Here is a 16852-nt window from a genome sequence, read left to right as displayed (position 1 = left end):
CCAAATGCTCAGCAATTTCGTCTTTTATAATTGACTCCAGCATCTTCCCCACCACTGATGTCAGACTAACTGGTCTATAATTACCCGTTTTCTCTCTCCCTCCTTTCTTAAAAAGTGGGATAACATTTTCTATCCTCCAATCCACAGGAACTGATCCTGAATCTATAGAACATTGAAAAATGATCTCCAATGCTTCCACTGTTTCTAGAGCCACCTCCTTAAGTACCCTGGGATGCAGACCATCAGGCCCTGGGGATTTATCAGCCTTCAGTCCCATCAGTCTACCCAAAACCATTTCCTGCCTAATGTGGATTTCCTTCAGTTCCTCCATCACCCTAGGTTCTCCGGCCCGTAGAACATTTGGGAGATTGTGTGTATCTTCTTCAGTGAAGACAGATCCAAAGTAAAGGTTTAACTCGTCTGCCATTTCTTTGTTCCCCATAATAAATTCCCCTGCTTCTGTCTTCAAGGGACCCACATTTGCCTTGACTATTTTTTTCCTCTTCACGTACCTAAAAAAACTTTTGCTATCCTCCTTTATATTATTGGCTAGTTTACCCTCGTATTGCCTTTTTAGTTAACTTTTGTTGCTCTTTAAAAGAGTCCCAATCCTCTGTCTTCCCACTCTTCTTTGCTATGTTATACTTCCTCTCCTTAATTTTTATGCTGTCCCTGACTTCCCTTGTCAGCCACAGGTGTCTCTTACTCCCCTTAGAGTCTTTCCACCTCTTTGGAATAAATTGATCCTGCAACCTCTGCATTATTCCCAGGAATACCTGCCATTGCTGTTCTACCGTCTTCCCTGCTAGGGCCTCCTTCCAGTCAATTTTGGCCAGCTCCTGCCTCATGCCTCTGTAATCTCCTTTGCTATACTGTAATACTGACACTTCCGATTTTCCCTTCTGCCTTTCCATTTGCAGAGTAAAACTTATCATGTTGTGATCACTGCCTCCTAATGGCTCTTTTATCTCTAGTCCCCTTATCAGATCAGGATCATTACACAACACTAAATCCAGAATTGCCTTCTCCCTGGTAGGCTCCAGTACAAGCTGTTCTAAGAATCCATCTCGAAGGCACTCTACAAACTCTCTTTCCTGGGGTCCATTTCCAACCTGATTTTCCCAGTCTACCTGCATGTTGAAATCTCCCATAACCACCGTAGCATTACATTTTTGACACGCCAATTTTATCTCCTGATTCAACTTCAAGTTAAGAACCTTTGACTCGGGGGGGGGGGGGGGGGGGGGATGTAAAGGGTTCCTGCAGTGAAATAGCTTTAATTTCTTGTGATTGGCACCTACCTCAGGAATTCCAGAGCCACAAGCATAGGGGGCAAACACCTTGACCAGCGACACTCCCAGGAAAGCAAAGGTCAAGGCCCACAGAACGTACAAGAGATAGTTCAGAATGTACGCACTGGCACCCTGGGGAAATAAAAACACATTACAGTGCTGTTTAATTTTGTCGAGTAGTATAGCACGGATGCAGGCCCTTCCGCCCACTGAGTCTGTGCTAACCATCAAGCACCCATTCACACTAATCCCATTTTATTCTACCCACATTCTCATTAACTCCTCCCAACTATTATAACACACCATAATGGACAACTTTTAGTAAAACAGTTGAACTACCAATCTGCACATCTTTGGAATGTGAGCGGAAACCAAAGCAATCAGGGGAAACCAGTCACAGCGAGAACGTGCAAACTTCACATAGACAGCACTGGGTGTCAGGATTGTGGGAACGTGTGAGGCAGCAGCACTAGCAGCTACACTGCTGATCAGCCAACACACAGTACAGAAACTGTGACAGACACAAATAACCCTTACAGGAACAGTTTGATGGAGGAAACCCAATAGGCTCCTTTTAGTCAAATGGCATGTTTTACAAAACAGTAAGCAATAAGCGAGTTCAGTATCTCGACCGCACATGTGCAGGTCATAGGTCACCTGTGTTAAACATTCTCGCCGGCTGAGATGCTGCGTGCATACAGACCTGCGTTTCATTCGTATTTTCCAGTTTTGCTTCTTCGAGGTAAGAAAATACTGCTTTCAAAACTATTAATTAGGTGTATTTATGGTTAATTTGTACAAAACTACGATGATAGTGTAGGTTTTATTGCTTTATGCTTCGGTGAGTGAGCGATTTCCCTTTGCATTGTAACTTGTACCAGAGCTGCTCCTCTAACGGGAATATGTCGTATCCTCCCAAACCATGAGTCAATCTTGGTTTTCTCAATCATTCTTGGATTGTCAGCGATGTAAAAGAAAAACTAATCGTATGAGTGAATGAATTGCTGCTTTGTGCGGGCGGTGGCTACAGTCCGGAATGTCAATGGATGACCACTGTGAAGCTGCTGTTCGTGCAGCGATTAGACAGCTGCGGAGGTCAGCATCCTGCAGAGCGGTTTGTCTGGTCAACCCCTCCCTATAATATCACCCAGAAATACATCATTCCGGTAGACACAAAATGCTGGAGTAACTTACCGAGACGGGCAGCATCTCTGGAGAGAAGGAATGACTGACGTTTCAGGTCGAGACCCTACAGAATAACTCATGGTTTGGGAGGTGCGACATATTCCCGCTAGAGGAGCAGCTCCGGTACAAGTTACAACGCAAAGGAAAATCGTCACGATCTCGCTCACTGACCGAAGCATAAAGCAATAAAACCTACAATATCATCGTAGTTTTGTACAAATTAACCATAAATACACCAAATTAATAGTTTTGAAAGCAGTATTTTCTTACCTCGAAGAAGCAAAACTGGAAAATACGGATGAAACGCAGGTCTGTATGCACGCAGCAGCTCAGCCGGCGAGAATGTTTAGCACAGGTGACCTATGACCTGCGCATGCGCGGTCGAGATACCGAACTTGCTTATCGGGTGTTCAACAGACACAAACACCCATTAAATACGTTGTTTTTTACACATCATCACCTTTGATCAAGGACCCAGGCAGCTACAAGCAGGTAGCTGAAGATCGCAAGTACATTCAGTCATGGCAAGGAAGGTACCACTCAGTGGGCAAATGTTCATTACATCAACTCAGGCCGGGTCCTGGCAGAATTCAGTCGTCTGCGGCACCATACAATGGCGGCTGTGCGTTTTCCTCCACTACTGAAGTGAACATTCAGGAAGCTGAGCACCGTGCAAGTGATGTGCATTTGTTTCATGCAACTGGGGTTGAGATTCTACCCCTATGTGTCTTCACTCATCCAAACGTGTTAATCCAATTGGACTTACATCAGCTATTGCTCAGTGGCTTCAGTCTTGTCTCCAAGTTAGACAATGTCCTGCTCTCAGATACCACTGCACACAACGTAGTATCTGGTCCAGACTGACATTGCTGCACAACTTTAAGGAACTATCGACTTTTTTTAAAAGTTACGAGGAAGGCAATGAAACACCACCCTATCCCTTCTTCACAATTAAGGTGCACAATAAGTAGAGGCAGCCCAAGACATTACGGTGCACCAACCTGATGCCCTTGCTTATGTAGACATCATTCAACTCCTCCACCCTGTCCACTCCACCAGCCCTGACAAAGGTCACCAATGCAAACAAGATGCCACCTCAAGCTGGCTCTTCAAGACCTAGGGCTGCTCCATGTTGCCCTACAAAACCAACTAGTCTTCACTGAAAGTCAGCAGTTTCCCACCAGCCCCGCTGCAGTCACAGGAGGGCACTGCCTCAGAGTACTTAGCGTCAGAGTCACCAAGCAGAGAAACACCCCGTCCAGCCCAGTTTGTCCATACTGAGTACCACATAACCACCTATTCCATTGAACAGCATTTTGTGCATAGAAAGGCAAACACAAGGCAGACAACAAGGGGATATACAAAAGTGACCAGTTGATGTTTCTATGCTTTGATTTATAAATCTACTTTCGAAAGTTGATTTTGTAGTGCATTTATGTTTCATTGTAATGAATGAACAGCAGGGGTTAGAGAAGATGGGGCAGTTGATGAACGTGGAACTGAGAACGATGTTACTGGAGATGTACCCGTGCGTTGTTACTCAGCCATGTTGTCATTACTGTCGTCCGCATTCTCGTACCTGGCCTCTACTTCCTCCCCTTTCGTTGACATTGTTACTGAGTAATACAAATGCAAAGAGTACTGCTGCACAATAAAGGCAGCAACTGTGCGCAGACTGGGATACTGCATGGGAGATACCAGCTCTTGCCTGGTAGGAGACAGGCCCATAAACCTTGGCAACCACTGCCAGTGAGGTCTTTGCCCCCTCTGCCAACGTGGCTTCAGCAGGACAAAGCAGGTTCAAGTAAGCACACCTTTAGTGAAATGTGGGCAACACATACACATTTCTCGCTGAGGTTCCAGTAGATCCATGGACCTCCGTGGTATAATCTGGTGTTGTGAGCACTTCTACCCCGCTCCTCTTCCCTTATCCACCTCGTGAGGTGACTGATCCATCTCCTAGTCATGCTGCCTCGTAATATTCAAGCACTTAGGTAGCCAGACACTGGTTTGTGTAGATGTATAAAGTCAGCAAAATGATCTTCAGCACCTGACGACTCACTCCCAGTAAACCATAGTTGATGTTTGGAACAGCCTGAAGAAATCATCACAGTTAGAAAATGGAGCACATGACAGACACCAGCTTCTAAGCACCAATGAGATCCAAGTTAATTCCAGAAACTTTAAGGGGGAAAAAGGAAAAGGAAATACGAGAGCTAAGGATCCATGAAAGAAGTTTAGAAGAGGGCATAGAAAGGTGCAGGAAAAAAATCCACTGGCATGTGTTGGGGAAAAAGGTTAGAGGAGACCAACCAGAGACTAAAAAGGCAGAGAGCATAGCTGAGGTAGCAAATCAGTCTTTAACAAAGGGAAGGTGGTACTGGAGTCTCAACAAGTGAAGATGTATTTGAGATTCTGAATGAGATAAAAATTGGTAAAGAAGTACCAGAAAGACTAGTTGCACTTAATGTGGATAAATCACCTGATCCAGATGAGAAGCATCCTAGGAAAATAAGGGAGGAAATTGCACAGGCCCTGGCCATTATCTTCCAAACTTCTAGAGATTCAGGAGTGCCTGAGGACTGGAAAATTGCAAATGTTACACCCTTATTCAAAATAAATAGAGCACAGGGATCAACCCAGTAACTATTGACCAGTCAAATTAACTTTAGTGGTGGGGAAACTTGCAGAAGTAGTAAAGAAGGGACATGGTTTGCTTGTCTTCATTGCTCGGGACACTGAACATAATAGTCAGGAAGTCATGATGCAGCTCTATAGGACTTTGGTTAGGTCACATTTGGAGTATTGCATGCAGTTCTGGTTTCCCCATTACAGGAAAGACATGGAGGCTTTGGAGAGGGTGCAGAGGAGGTTCACCAGAATGCTGCATGGATTAGAAGGTTTCAGCTACAGGGAGCGGTTGGATAGACTTGGCTTGGTTTCTCTGGAACATTGTAGGTTGAGGGGAGACTTCATGGAAATATATAAAATTATGAGAGGCAGATAGGGTAGACAGTCTGAACCTTTTTCCCCAGGGTGGAAATGTCCAACACCACGGGGCATAGCTGGGTGAGAGGGCGAAAGGGGGAGATGTGTGGGGCATTTTTTTTGTACACAGAGTGTAGGGGCCTGGAACACATTGTCAGGGGCAGTAGTGGAGGCAAATAAGATAGTGGCATTTAAGAGGCTTTTAAATAGGCACAGGGTAGTGCAGGGAACAGAGGGTTATGGATCATGTGCAGGCATGAGTTCTGTTTAACAAGGCATCATTTTCGGCACAAACAGAGTGGGTCGAAGGGCCCGTTCCTTTGCTGTACTGTTCTATGTTCTATGTTAATCAACAAACAGGGACAAAGGTAGCAAATATGAGTTTTGTTTAAAGAAGACCAACATGGATTATAGATGAAGTATTGGAGAGGGTCAATATAAGAATTGCAATTGAGGTGTAATGAACTTCCAAAAGATATTTGATTAAGTACCACATAATAAGCTTGTCATCAAGACTGAATGTTTTATAAATAAGGTATAAACAAGGAATAAATGTTGTAATAGCATTGACACAAAATGGACGAAGTAACAGGTAATAACAAGCACCAGTGAAAGGTTGTTTCTGGATGAAAGGGAAGAGTAGAGTGGAATTTATCAGGTCAGTACTGGGACCGCTGCTTTCTCTGATAAATATGAATGGCTTGAACTTTGGAACACTGGGCATCAATTCCAAATTTGGAGACAAAAAATTGTGACAAGAACAGGAATAGGCTTCAAGTATATATTGTCACATTGGTGAAATGGGTAGACTGATGCAAGAGAAAGTTAACAATTTGAACTGTTGAAAAGAAAAACACGAAGAGATAACTGAGGATGCAATTTTATAACAAAAAGAAAAGAGATCTGGGGATGCATAATTTGACGAAAGTAACTAGGAAAACCTCATGGATTCTATTTTTAAAATCAAGAAGTAAATGCAAGGAAGTCACGCCGATCATAAAACGCTGATTTGACCACAGCCTGAGTATCATGACCCATTCTGGGCATAATATTTTATGAAAAATATACAGGCTTTGGAGAGGGTCAGAAAATAATTATCAAAATGATTCCAGGAATGATGAGAAACTGGGTTGTTTTCCTTGGAAAAAGGAGATCTCACTGAAGGATTTGAAATCATGATGCATACTGACCGAGCTTGCAGCGAGAGTGCAGGGGTCAAGAAGTGGGACACATAGAATGAAGGTGGTTAGCCAAAGAACTAGAAGTGGCATGACAAAATGCCCCTTCACCCAGTGAGTGGTTAGGATCAGGAATGAACTGCCAGGAGTGGTAATGGAGGCGGATTCAACCGAAGCAGTCAAATGGGAGGTAGTATGTATGTAATACGAATTAAATTGCAGCAATTAATTAATTTTTGAGAGGCGGGAGGGAAGTGAGATGAACAGGATTGTTCTTACATAGAACCAGTATGGACAAATGGCCTCGCTCCATGCTACTGCCATTCTTTGATCATGTGAACCTGCAACTAACCTGGAGGTGGTGGTAATGGGCATGGGAGGGTTGGTGAGAGTGTTAAATCTCGCCGCACATTGTATGTCCAGCAATGCAAGTCTAAAACAAGACAGCATCTCTGACTTATGTTATCATCTGCCTACTCTGTGTACAACTGCCACCATCAACCATGTGGTTAACACCCTCACCAATATGCATCAGGAACGTTGCGGCCCAAAGGTGTGCTTGCACCACATGCTGTGTGGGATCTCGAGACACTGGTGGCACTCAGATAAAGGCCTCCCACGATTCTAGTCTTTCACTCAATGCATTTATGCCTGGTGGGTTGTTATAATATTCATAGGTCTCTCTAACTGGTTTGTTCTGGATTTAACAGGATTGTGTACTTAAAGCCCCGTCCTTTAGAAATTGACAGCCCAAGTCCTGCAAGGCTGGGCTCCGAGCACACAGAGTTGACTTAACTCAATTAGCAAGTGAATAATAAATGAGGTTCCCATTGCACTCTTCCTCTAGCTCATTATTGATAAGCATGAGCTCCGGCAGCAGCAGAGTCTTCGCCGCCCCGAACCGCGGAGCTTGGGTTGGCCCCCCGCGGACCTTTCAACGTCCGGCGCGGCGCTTCAATGTCGGGAGCCCCGACCACCCCGATGTGGCAACTCCAACAGCCTGACCGCGGGAGAAGACGGCAGGGGAAGAGAAAAAGACATTCTGGCCTTCCATCACAGTGAGGAGGTGACTGGAGGAGACTCACTGTGATGGATGTTTCTTTTGTTTGGTGTTGGTTTATGATTGTATGTGTTATTGCATATTCTTATTGCTTATTTTTACTGGTCTTATTGTTGAACTGCGGGTAATTTTTCATTTCACTGCACATTTATGTGTATGTGACAAATAAATTGACTATTGACTATTGACAGTAGCAGAGACCTGGGAGAAGATTACTTGCTAAGAACCCCAGTTGGTAAATGTTTTGTAATGGGATAGAACACAAAGAAAAATAACAAAAAATCGAGTTTGGAGCTGGAATCAACTTCTTTCATTCTTGCAACATTTCACTAAGTTACATCTCAAGAAATGTTCCTGGTAGATGAGGCACCTAAATGTTAAACTCCATTGAGCAGAGGTCTGATCAAATGGATAGTCCAAGGGGAATGTTTTGCTACAGCTTTGAATAAAGTTGTGCGTTTAAGTGGAGATAATTATGTTCAAATTAATTAGCAGCAGTGACATGGCTCCTGCAGTCTGTTTACAACAAGCGCCAAATGGAATCCCGTGATTTCTTACTTCTGATCGGTTGGCCAAAAGCTCTGACCACGTCTTCCACTGAGGGCATTTATCTCTGTCCTCGAAGGTTGTCTCATTGGACGTCCAGCAGCACTGCTCGTGACTGAACCAAAATCCGGCCAAGCACACCCCTTCCTTCAGGTCCGTCATCCAGTCGACAGCCAGATCAATCACTCCAGCCAGTGTCCCTGAATAAGGCAGAGCAGAATGTGTCATGTGGAAACCAGCAATGATCGGAGACACTGTTTTACTGTTACATCAGTTGGACATCAAGATTTGTGATGGGAAACATCACGACGGAGGACAAACTGTCCAATTTGAGAGAGACCTCCCGTGCCTTTACAGGACTATTGAGAACTCCCTCCCACTGCTAAAACACCCGCCACCCCCCCACCACTACAATCCGTATCCTGTCTGGGATGCAATGCATCAAGCTTCTTCAGCAAGATCTCCAAAGTCCCACCTCCAGAGGCAGCAGGTATATAAGGAATTGTTATATCCATGTGACATCCCGACCTGTTCCTACATTGCTGCTCAGTCAGGAAATAGAAAAAGGAGCAGGTCTATTACAATTTCTTCAGTTTCTATGAAATCCCCTCTCATTAATCTCTACTCGAGAGAAGTGAGTCCTAACTACCCAACCTCTCCTCATAAGAACATAAGACCATAGGAACCAGCCCTGGCAATGTGCTCCTAACACCCACTACCCTTTGTGTAAAAAGACTTGTCCCGCACATCTCCATTAAACGCTCCCCCTCTCACCTTATAGCTATGCCCTCCAGTGTTGGACATTTACACTCTGGGGAAATGATTCTGTCAACCCTATAATGTTATATACTTCTATCAAGTTTCCCTCAACCTACAAAGTTCTCGGGAAAACAATCCAAGTTCATCCAATCTCTCCTTTCAACTGAAGCACTCTAAGCAAGGAAACATTTTGGTAAACCTCCTCTCCAAAGTCTCCACATCCTTCCTGTAATGGAAAAACCAGAACTGCACATACTACTCCAAATATGCCCTAACAAGAGTCTTATGAAGCTACATCATGGCTACCTGACTCTTGTACTCAATGACCCTAGCATTCAAGGCAAGCACATCATATGCCTTCTTTACCACCCTATCTACTTGTGCTGCCACCTTCAGTGAACAATGAACTTGGACTCCAAAATCCCTCTGCACATCAATGCTGTTAAGTGCAACACCTCACACTTGCTTGGATTAAACTCCATCTGCTATTTCTCTGCCCATTTCAGCAGCCTTTATATCCCGCTGCATCTGCTGAAAACCTTCTTCACTGTCTGCAACTCTGCCAATTTTCATGCCATTAGCAAACTTACTCACCAACCCATCTACATTTACGACATTTATGTATACCACAAGCAGCAAACATCCCAGCACAGATCCATGCAGAACAGATCAACACAGATCCACACGGACCTCCAGCCAGAATATCTACCTTCCACCACAACCCTGTGTCTTCAATGAATAAGCCAGGTCTGAATCCATGCGACTAAGTCATTGTGAATCCTGTGCATTTTAATCTTCTGGATCAGTCTACCATGAGGGACTTTATTGTCAGTCCTCCGATCGCAAGAGTCAAATAACCTTCATTGCATTCCCACCATGGCAAGAAAATTCCTTCCTCAGATGGAGAGACCAAAGCTCCATGGAGTTCCATCATGGCCCAGTACTCAAATGCTCTCGCAAAGACGACCAACGTTCCATCTGCCTTTCCAACTGCTTGCTTCACCTTCACCTTTGCACAGGACACCCAGGGCTCATTGTACATTCCCGTTGTGTAATCTATCACCTTTCAGATAATTATCTGTCTTTATGCTTTTCAAACCAAACTGGATAACCTCACATTTGTCCACATCAGACAGATTCAGAATATACACCCGGGTTCACTACTTGCATGAAGCTCATAGAATAAACAATATGCTTGATAACAATAAATACAACGCCAAAGGCAAACAGCAGAATCCTGCAAAGATTGTAATCCAATCTGAAGTCGTGCAAAAAATAAATAATAATGTCCACTAAAGGAATAACCAAATGAGGTATAGTTAAGAGCAGAACGTGGCAGCAACTCCGGGAAGGGTATTTCAAAGAGGTGAATAGATCAGTTGGATAGCTGTGGTAAAGAAGCTGTTCTTAAGCAGGAGGTCTGGCTTTTAAGCTCCTGCATCTTCCCACAGAAGGTAGAAGAGAAAACAAGGAACAGCCAGGATGCCAGGTATTCTCGATGATACATCCAGTCTTCATAATGCAACATGCTGGGAAGATGGACTGGATGACAGGAAGTGATGAACCTGTGATGGACTAGGCTGTGTTCACCACTTTCTGCAGATTCAGGCAGATAAGGGCAGAGAATCTGCCATATCAGGCTAAGATACTTCCCATCAGAATACTTTCTATGGTGCAAGAGTAGAAGTTAGAGAGCCCTCTTGGACATCCCAATTTTTCTCAGATGCCAAAGGAAGTAAATAAATACACTGATGTGTTTTCATGATCACTGCATCAATGTAAAGGGACCAGGTTAAGTTGCTGGTGATATGGATCACCTAGGAACGTGCACCCGTCGATCATCTGTACAGAGCTTTTTGATGAGACAGGGTTGTGTTCATTCCACCTGCAATGCACTTGCCTACCTAATCTAAATCACATTAGAGATTCTTTGCATCTTCCTTATAACTCACATCCCCCTGGTTTTATGTCATCTGCATATTTGAAGATGTTATGTTTAATACCTTTGTCCAAATCGTTGATATATATTAAGAATAGTTGTGGTCCAAACAACGTTCGATGTGCTCCCAGGCTTGCCACTGCCTAAAAAAGCTTTATTTGTTCCTACTTTCTGTTTCTTGTTTATTAATAATTTCTCAATCTATGCTAATATATCACCCTCAATCCCATGTGTCAACACACAAGTATGCACGTGCTTGAACCTTGAGTGAAAAAAACCCAGCAGGAGGAACTCAGTGGGTCCGACTGCATATGAGGGAAATGGACAACAGATGTTTAAGTTGGGCCCTTATTCAGATTGTTCAGCAATCTGAAGTGTCTCAACCCAAAACGTCATCTGTCCATGTCCTTCACAGATGCTGCAGGACCTGCTGAGTTCACCCAGCAGTTTGTTTTCTACCCAATCCCATATGCTTTAATTTTGCACATTAACCTATTTTTGTTGGACTTTACCAAACCCTTTGAAAGTTTGAATTTATCACATCCACTGGTTCTGCCACATCAAAAGACTCCAGAAGATTTACTAAGCTAGATTTCTTTGTCCAATCCTGTTAATGCGTTCCAAGTGTTTTGTGAGTGCATCATTTGGATGAGATTCTAGCATCTCCAGCATGAGTGAAATTAAACTTACTGGTTTTCTTAACTTGTCTACTTAACCGTTTTTTCCCCCTTTTTCCTTTCATTTAATGTACCCCACCAATTTGTAGAAACATCCCCAGAAAATCCTGGAACTTGTGACCTCCCACTGTAAAGGAGGCAATTTCACTGCATGAATGCGGCCTACCATTGTTCACGGACAACTGAATACAAACGGTAAGCACTGGACTTGCCAGCGATGGTTATTATTTATTACTGACTCCCACAGCTATCTTGACCAAACCTATTGACTCCCACAGTTATCTTGACTACAAACCTACTGACTCCCACAGCTATCTTGACTGCACTTCTTCCAAACATCTGCAGTTAGTATTTAAAAATACACCAGGGACAGGAATAGAAGTGAGAGTCACGCAAAAAAAATTATAACAAAGCACCTTTATCCTTTAATCAATATGTGATTGCAAGAAACTAAATATTATTTCCTTCCAGAAAACATCCTAGGCCATGCTTGCAAAAGCATACATTAGAGCTATGGACAAACTTGCTTTCAAATACTTTTGATGTCTGAAGAGAAATTAGTCTGATGTTTTCTCCCCACCAGTTTAGGGAGTAGAATAAACTGTGAGGAACTATATGAGGGATTTACCTCAGCAGAACGGGGTGATAAATGGCAGTTGGAGTTCAATGCAAACAACAGCACAGTCTGGGAAAAAAAGTTAATGAGAAAAAAGCAGCAAACTCTGAAACTCAATAGTTGGAACTCCCTGGGGACACACGACTGGCCCTATATAAAGTTTCATCTTTCCTTCTTGCAAATGAGATTGGTGAGCATGAGGATGTTGATGCTGCAGGAAACAACCCAGGCACTTCTTCCACGGAGCACGGAATTTAAAAAACGTATCCATTACAATTTTGCAAAATTACGCTGGGCCTTGAGATGAGAAACCAAGCTTGTTTCTGGGGGGTGGACAGTCAACAGTGAAGGAGAGAGCAAGAAAACCCTTCTCCTTGATGACTACACTGATACATTTAACAGCAGGAACTGTTTCACCAAAGATCACAAAATGTTTTTTTAACGGGAGAGTATCATCAAACACAAGAACAGAAGACTTTGGGGAATAGAGTCAAAATGAAATTAGATTACCTCCTGCCCTGAGCAAGCGTGAAACATGTTGGAATGTGATCTATTTTCTAGATTTCGAGGGCTCGTTCCGACTGATGTCTTTGCCATCCCAATCTCTACAATTACGTACTGAGGATGTTTAAAGGGCTTTGCTAAAGTATCTACTGGACCAAGGCCTCTGCCATAATGAGTGTGTTTATTGATTTAAATTCATAATGAATCAAGCGCAGAGTTTCTGAAAGTGACAGGAAAAAAAACGTCTGGTCCATCACCTGGCCTCCACTCGTGACAGATGGAGTGTCTTTACAGGATGTTCCAACTCCCCCGCCACACCATCCACCTAACCACCCCCCCCCCTCACACTCTCACCCTACCATTACGATTTATCCAACCCCACCTCCTGCCTAGGCTGCCTCTAGGGATTGGAGATAACTTGAGAGCTCTGAGATAGCTGATGAGGCCAATGTGGGACCTGTAGACTCTGCCACAGGTAGGACAGGAGACATTTGATAGGATAGATGGGTGCACACCTTCTTTTATTTGCAATGGGCTGCTGTGTGCTCTAAAGGAACAGGCTCAAAGTTCTCAATGTCATCCTGGATCGTCACATTTCCATTTCGAACCATCATAGTCCTGTGGTCCTAAGAGTTAATGATAATATTATTCGTATTCCATGGTGGCTTTGAGAACATCCTATATCCTCCCAGTAATCTTCTAATGTGCCAGGGCTCAGAATATAGAGCCTGTATTTTGCATGTCAGTTGGCTGCAATGAGCCTGTTCATGAGCACAGAGTACGATCAGAACCTCGATGCTGAAGAAAGGACACAGTTGTTGATCCACTTATCCTGCCAATGGATTTGGAAAGTTTTGTACAGAGAGTTTTGGTAGTGCCTCTCCAGTGCCTTGAGCTGGTAGTTCATGTTTCACAAGTTCATGATTCACTGGATGAATTTAAGAGAGAGTTAGATAGACCTCTTGGGGCTAGTGGAATCAAGGGATATGGGCAGAAGGCAGACACGGATTACTGATTGTGGATGATCAGCCATGATCACAATGAATGGCGGTGCTGGCTCGAAGGGCCGAATGGCCTCCCCTGCACCTATTTTCTGTTTCTATGTTTCTTGGAGGGCAGGATAACTGATGCCTGTTCGTTCATGAGATTTGTACTGAATTTGAGGTTCCTATCTTCAAACCATGTCCTTCAAGAGCAAAAGACTGATGCCACACTGAAATTGCTCACAACACCAACATCAACACCTGCCTTCACGAAAGAGATGACTCTGGAGATCTGGGAACTGGTCGCTGCGACGTCCATTTTCTCACACATTTCAGTGATTAGGTCTGAATCTCAGGCTCTTGTGCCTTCTTCCCAATGATAGCAAGAAGATGAGAGCATAGTCACAGTCAAGTGGGTCTTTGATGATATTAGCTGCCTTCTTGAGGCAGCGTTTCCTGTAGACCCTTTTGAAGCTGGGTAGCTCAGTATCTGAACATGCGTATACAAGCTCACTGACCAAGGTTCGAGTGATCTTGGTTCTGGAATGGAGGTGAATATGGGTTGGACAGCTTCCATGTTTCCCAGAAGATTAGCTCCTCTTTGCCAGAAATCTGTATGTGAGGTGCAGCATTGTGGTGAGAACAGTTGAGAGAAGGGTTGGGACCATGAAGCAGCCTTCCATCTTACCAGACTGCAGAGAGATTAGGCCTGTTATGGACCACAGGTTGGATCACAGATTGCATGCAGGAGCGGCACGGAGACTGATTTCCCAAGGGTAGCCCCAATTGTAAAGAATGCTCCACTGTGTCTCTCAGTTTATGGAGTCGAAGGCTTGTATGAGGTCTATTGGTTGGTTGATGCTTTTCCCTGTGATTCATCATGGGTATTGACCTTACCAGCATCGAAGGGATCTACAGGAAACACTGCCTCAAAGCGACAGCCAATATCATCAAATGCCCAGACCATCCTGGCTATGTTCTCATCTTGCTGCTATCAATGGGATGAAAGTACAAGAGCCCGAGAACCATTATCTCCACGTTCAAGAACACTTTCTTCCCATCAACAATCAGGTTCTTGAACCAACCTCAACAATCCTAAACTACAAACCTACCTTAGCTATGAACTACTGTGGACTCTGCACTTGTAAGGTTGCATTATGTACTTTGGCTTGCACTATTGTGGTCTGGTGCAACTAGAATAACTGATTAATGTATTATATATTTATTTGTAGTATTGTTGCCGTTAATGTGCCTGCGAAAGTGAGAATATCATTGTTCTGGTCCGAGTGCCTATGACAATTAAATACTCTTGACTTTTCATTTCTAACTATCAATTATCCCACCCACCGCCCATCACCGCCCATCACCCTGCTCCCATCCATCAACCTGATGACCACTGTGTGCAGAAACATTATCCAACCACTGAAGAAACCCCCGGCACTAACATTAATTTAATTCCTCATGGCCTTAGATCCCTCATTAGAGGGATGTTATTTTCAAGTTCTCCTTAATTCTTTTACATTTTCCATCCAATTACCTTCTAAATGTGAGTAGTAAAGCCTGCTTTGTTTAATGTTGCCGCGTGAGACATTGCGCCCTTCTTGATAGAAGGTATTCCTTCGGCATTTTGACTGTGCTCTGCCCTTGTCTAGCAGATTTTGGAAAAGACTCCAAAATAAAACACTCTGTCATGTCCCTGCCCAAGCCCATTCAATCATTTGACAACAGCTCCTGGAGGTGACAGACACTACACGAATAACAGTAAATCCGAGATGTTGTACCTGCCAGAAGTCCAATGAGCAACATCACCACCCATCCTGACCACGCGTCCAACAGGCCTTTGATACATTCCCATATCGACTCTTTACTTTTGATTGTGATCTGAAAGTAAAGGCAGAACAATTATAGAATGGATTTGAATTGGTCTTATTGTAGCCATTAAATTTTTATTGTAAATTATATGAGGTAAGTGTAGCAGTAGGAGAATCGGCCCCTCAAATCTGTTCTGCCACTTAATAAAACCAGGGCTCAGCCGTTTGCAACCTCTATTCCACATGCTCATCAATATGCCAGAACTTTCACTCTCTGGCTTATTAAAAATGTATTTAGCTCTGCCTTAAAGCGTTCAAGGAGTCTGCGTTCACCACACTTTGAGGAAGAGATTAATTACTTGCTGAAAGAAAAGATTTTACCTAATTTCTGTCTTAAATTAGACAGAAATTTAAGACAGAAATTAATATTTAATTTAATATTTAAACAGTGACCCTTTGCTCTAGATTATCCCAAAGCAGGAAATGTCCTCTTCACATCCATCCATCCATCCAAGACCTCTCAGGATCTTGTTTGTTTAGTCTGTTCTGCTGTAACACGCAGAAGAATAAAATGTGGTCATTGGTAACTGTTCACAATGAAAAGGTTATAAACAGCAAAATAAATCATTCAGTTGCCGGTTTTGCTCGGTGATTAGCTTTGTTCACACCATGTCCCATTGTGGGAAAATAACTGCAGATGCTGGTACAAATCGAAGGTATCACAAACTGTTGGAGTAACTCAGCAGGTCAGGCGGCATCTAGGAGAGAAGGAATGGGTGACGTTTCGGGTCGAGACCCTTCTTCAGAACCCACCACATTGTGGTATGTTCCAACACCACCCCTGATCCTTGCAAACAGAATCCATGCTGTCACCCGGAGAGAGTGCATCACTGTTTGAGCACCTTCTCCCATCTTTAGGTGTTTGAAGTAGAGATGGGCTATTTGCCCAGAATGGTGTCCAAGATTTATTTCTTACTCAACATCACAAAAATACATTGCCTGTACATTTATCCTATTACTTCGATAGGAAGTAATCCTGCTCTAGGATAGTAATCCTGCTCTAGGCAACTTGACTGCCATTACAACAGTGACTCCATTTGAAAGGACATTACTAAAAGAGTGGTAAAGTACATAGGGCAATTTATAAGCACCTGGAAAATAGGAGACTACCACCATAAACTTGGTACACAAATATTGGTTAATTCCTTTTCTTCTTTGCAGCAGAACATTTTACACAAGGGTTTGCCAGTTTCTTCCAATGTTAACTGAAATCATGTTGGCAAAGCTCCTTCCTTGGTATTTCATGCCCAGAGC

The 16852-nt window shown here is 43.5% G+C and overlaps 1 protein-coding gene across 4 annotated transcripts in view; it reads right to left on the bottom strand.

Moving 5' to 3' along the window:
• LOC144598891 (H(+)/Cl(-) exchange transporter 4) overlaps window positions 1-16852 on the bottom strand; it is a 66667-nt gene that overhangs the window by 24958 nt on the left and 24857 nt on the right. For 3 of the 4 annotated variants that reach the window (XM_078409454.1, XM_078409456.1, XM_078409455.1), the window contains 3 exons: window positions 15509-15608; window positions 8262-8449; window positions 1302-1424 (listed from right to left, as the gene is read on the bottom strand). In XM_078409454.1, the coding sequence (XP_078265580.1) occupies window positions 1302-1424; window positions 8262-8449; window positions 15509-15608 (411 nt within the window). The remainder of the gene's footprint in view (window positions 1-1301; window positions 1425-8261; window positions 8450-15508; window positions 15609-16852) is intronic. The other variant, XM_078409457.1, reaches the window with a different exon arrangement.

The sequence above is a fragment of the Rhinoraja longicauda genome, chromosome 12 (genome assembly GCF_053455715.1).
Source record: "Rhinoraja longicauda isolate Sanriku21f chromosome 12, sRhiLon1.1, whole genome shotgun sequence".
Taxonomy (NCBI): Eukaryota; Metazoa; Chordata; class Chondrichthyes; order Rajiformes; family Arhynchobatidae; genus Rhinoraja; species Rhinoraja longicauda.
Note: the sequence above shows the minus strand (reverse complement) of the source record. Positions and strands in the feature narration are given on the sequence as shown.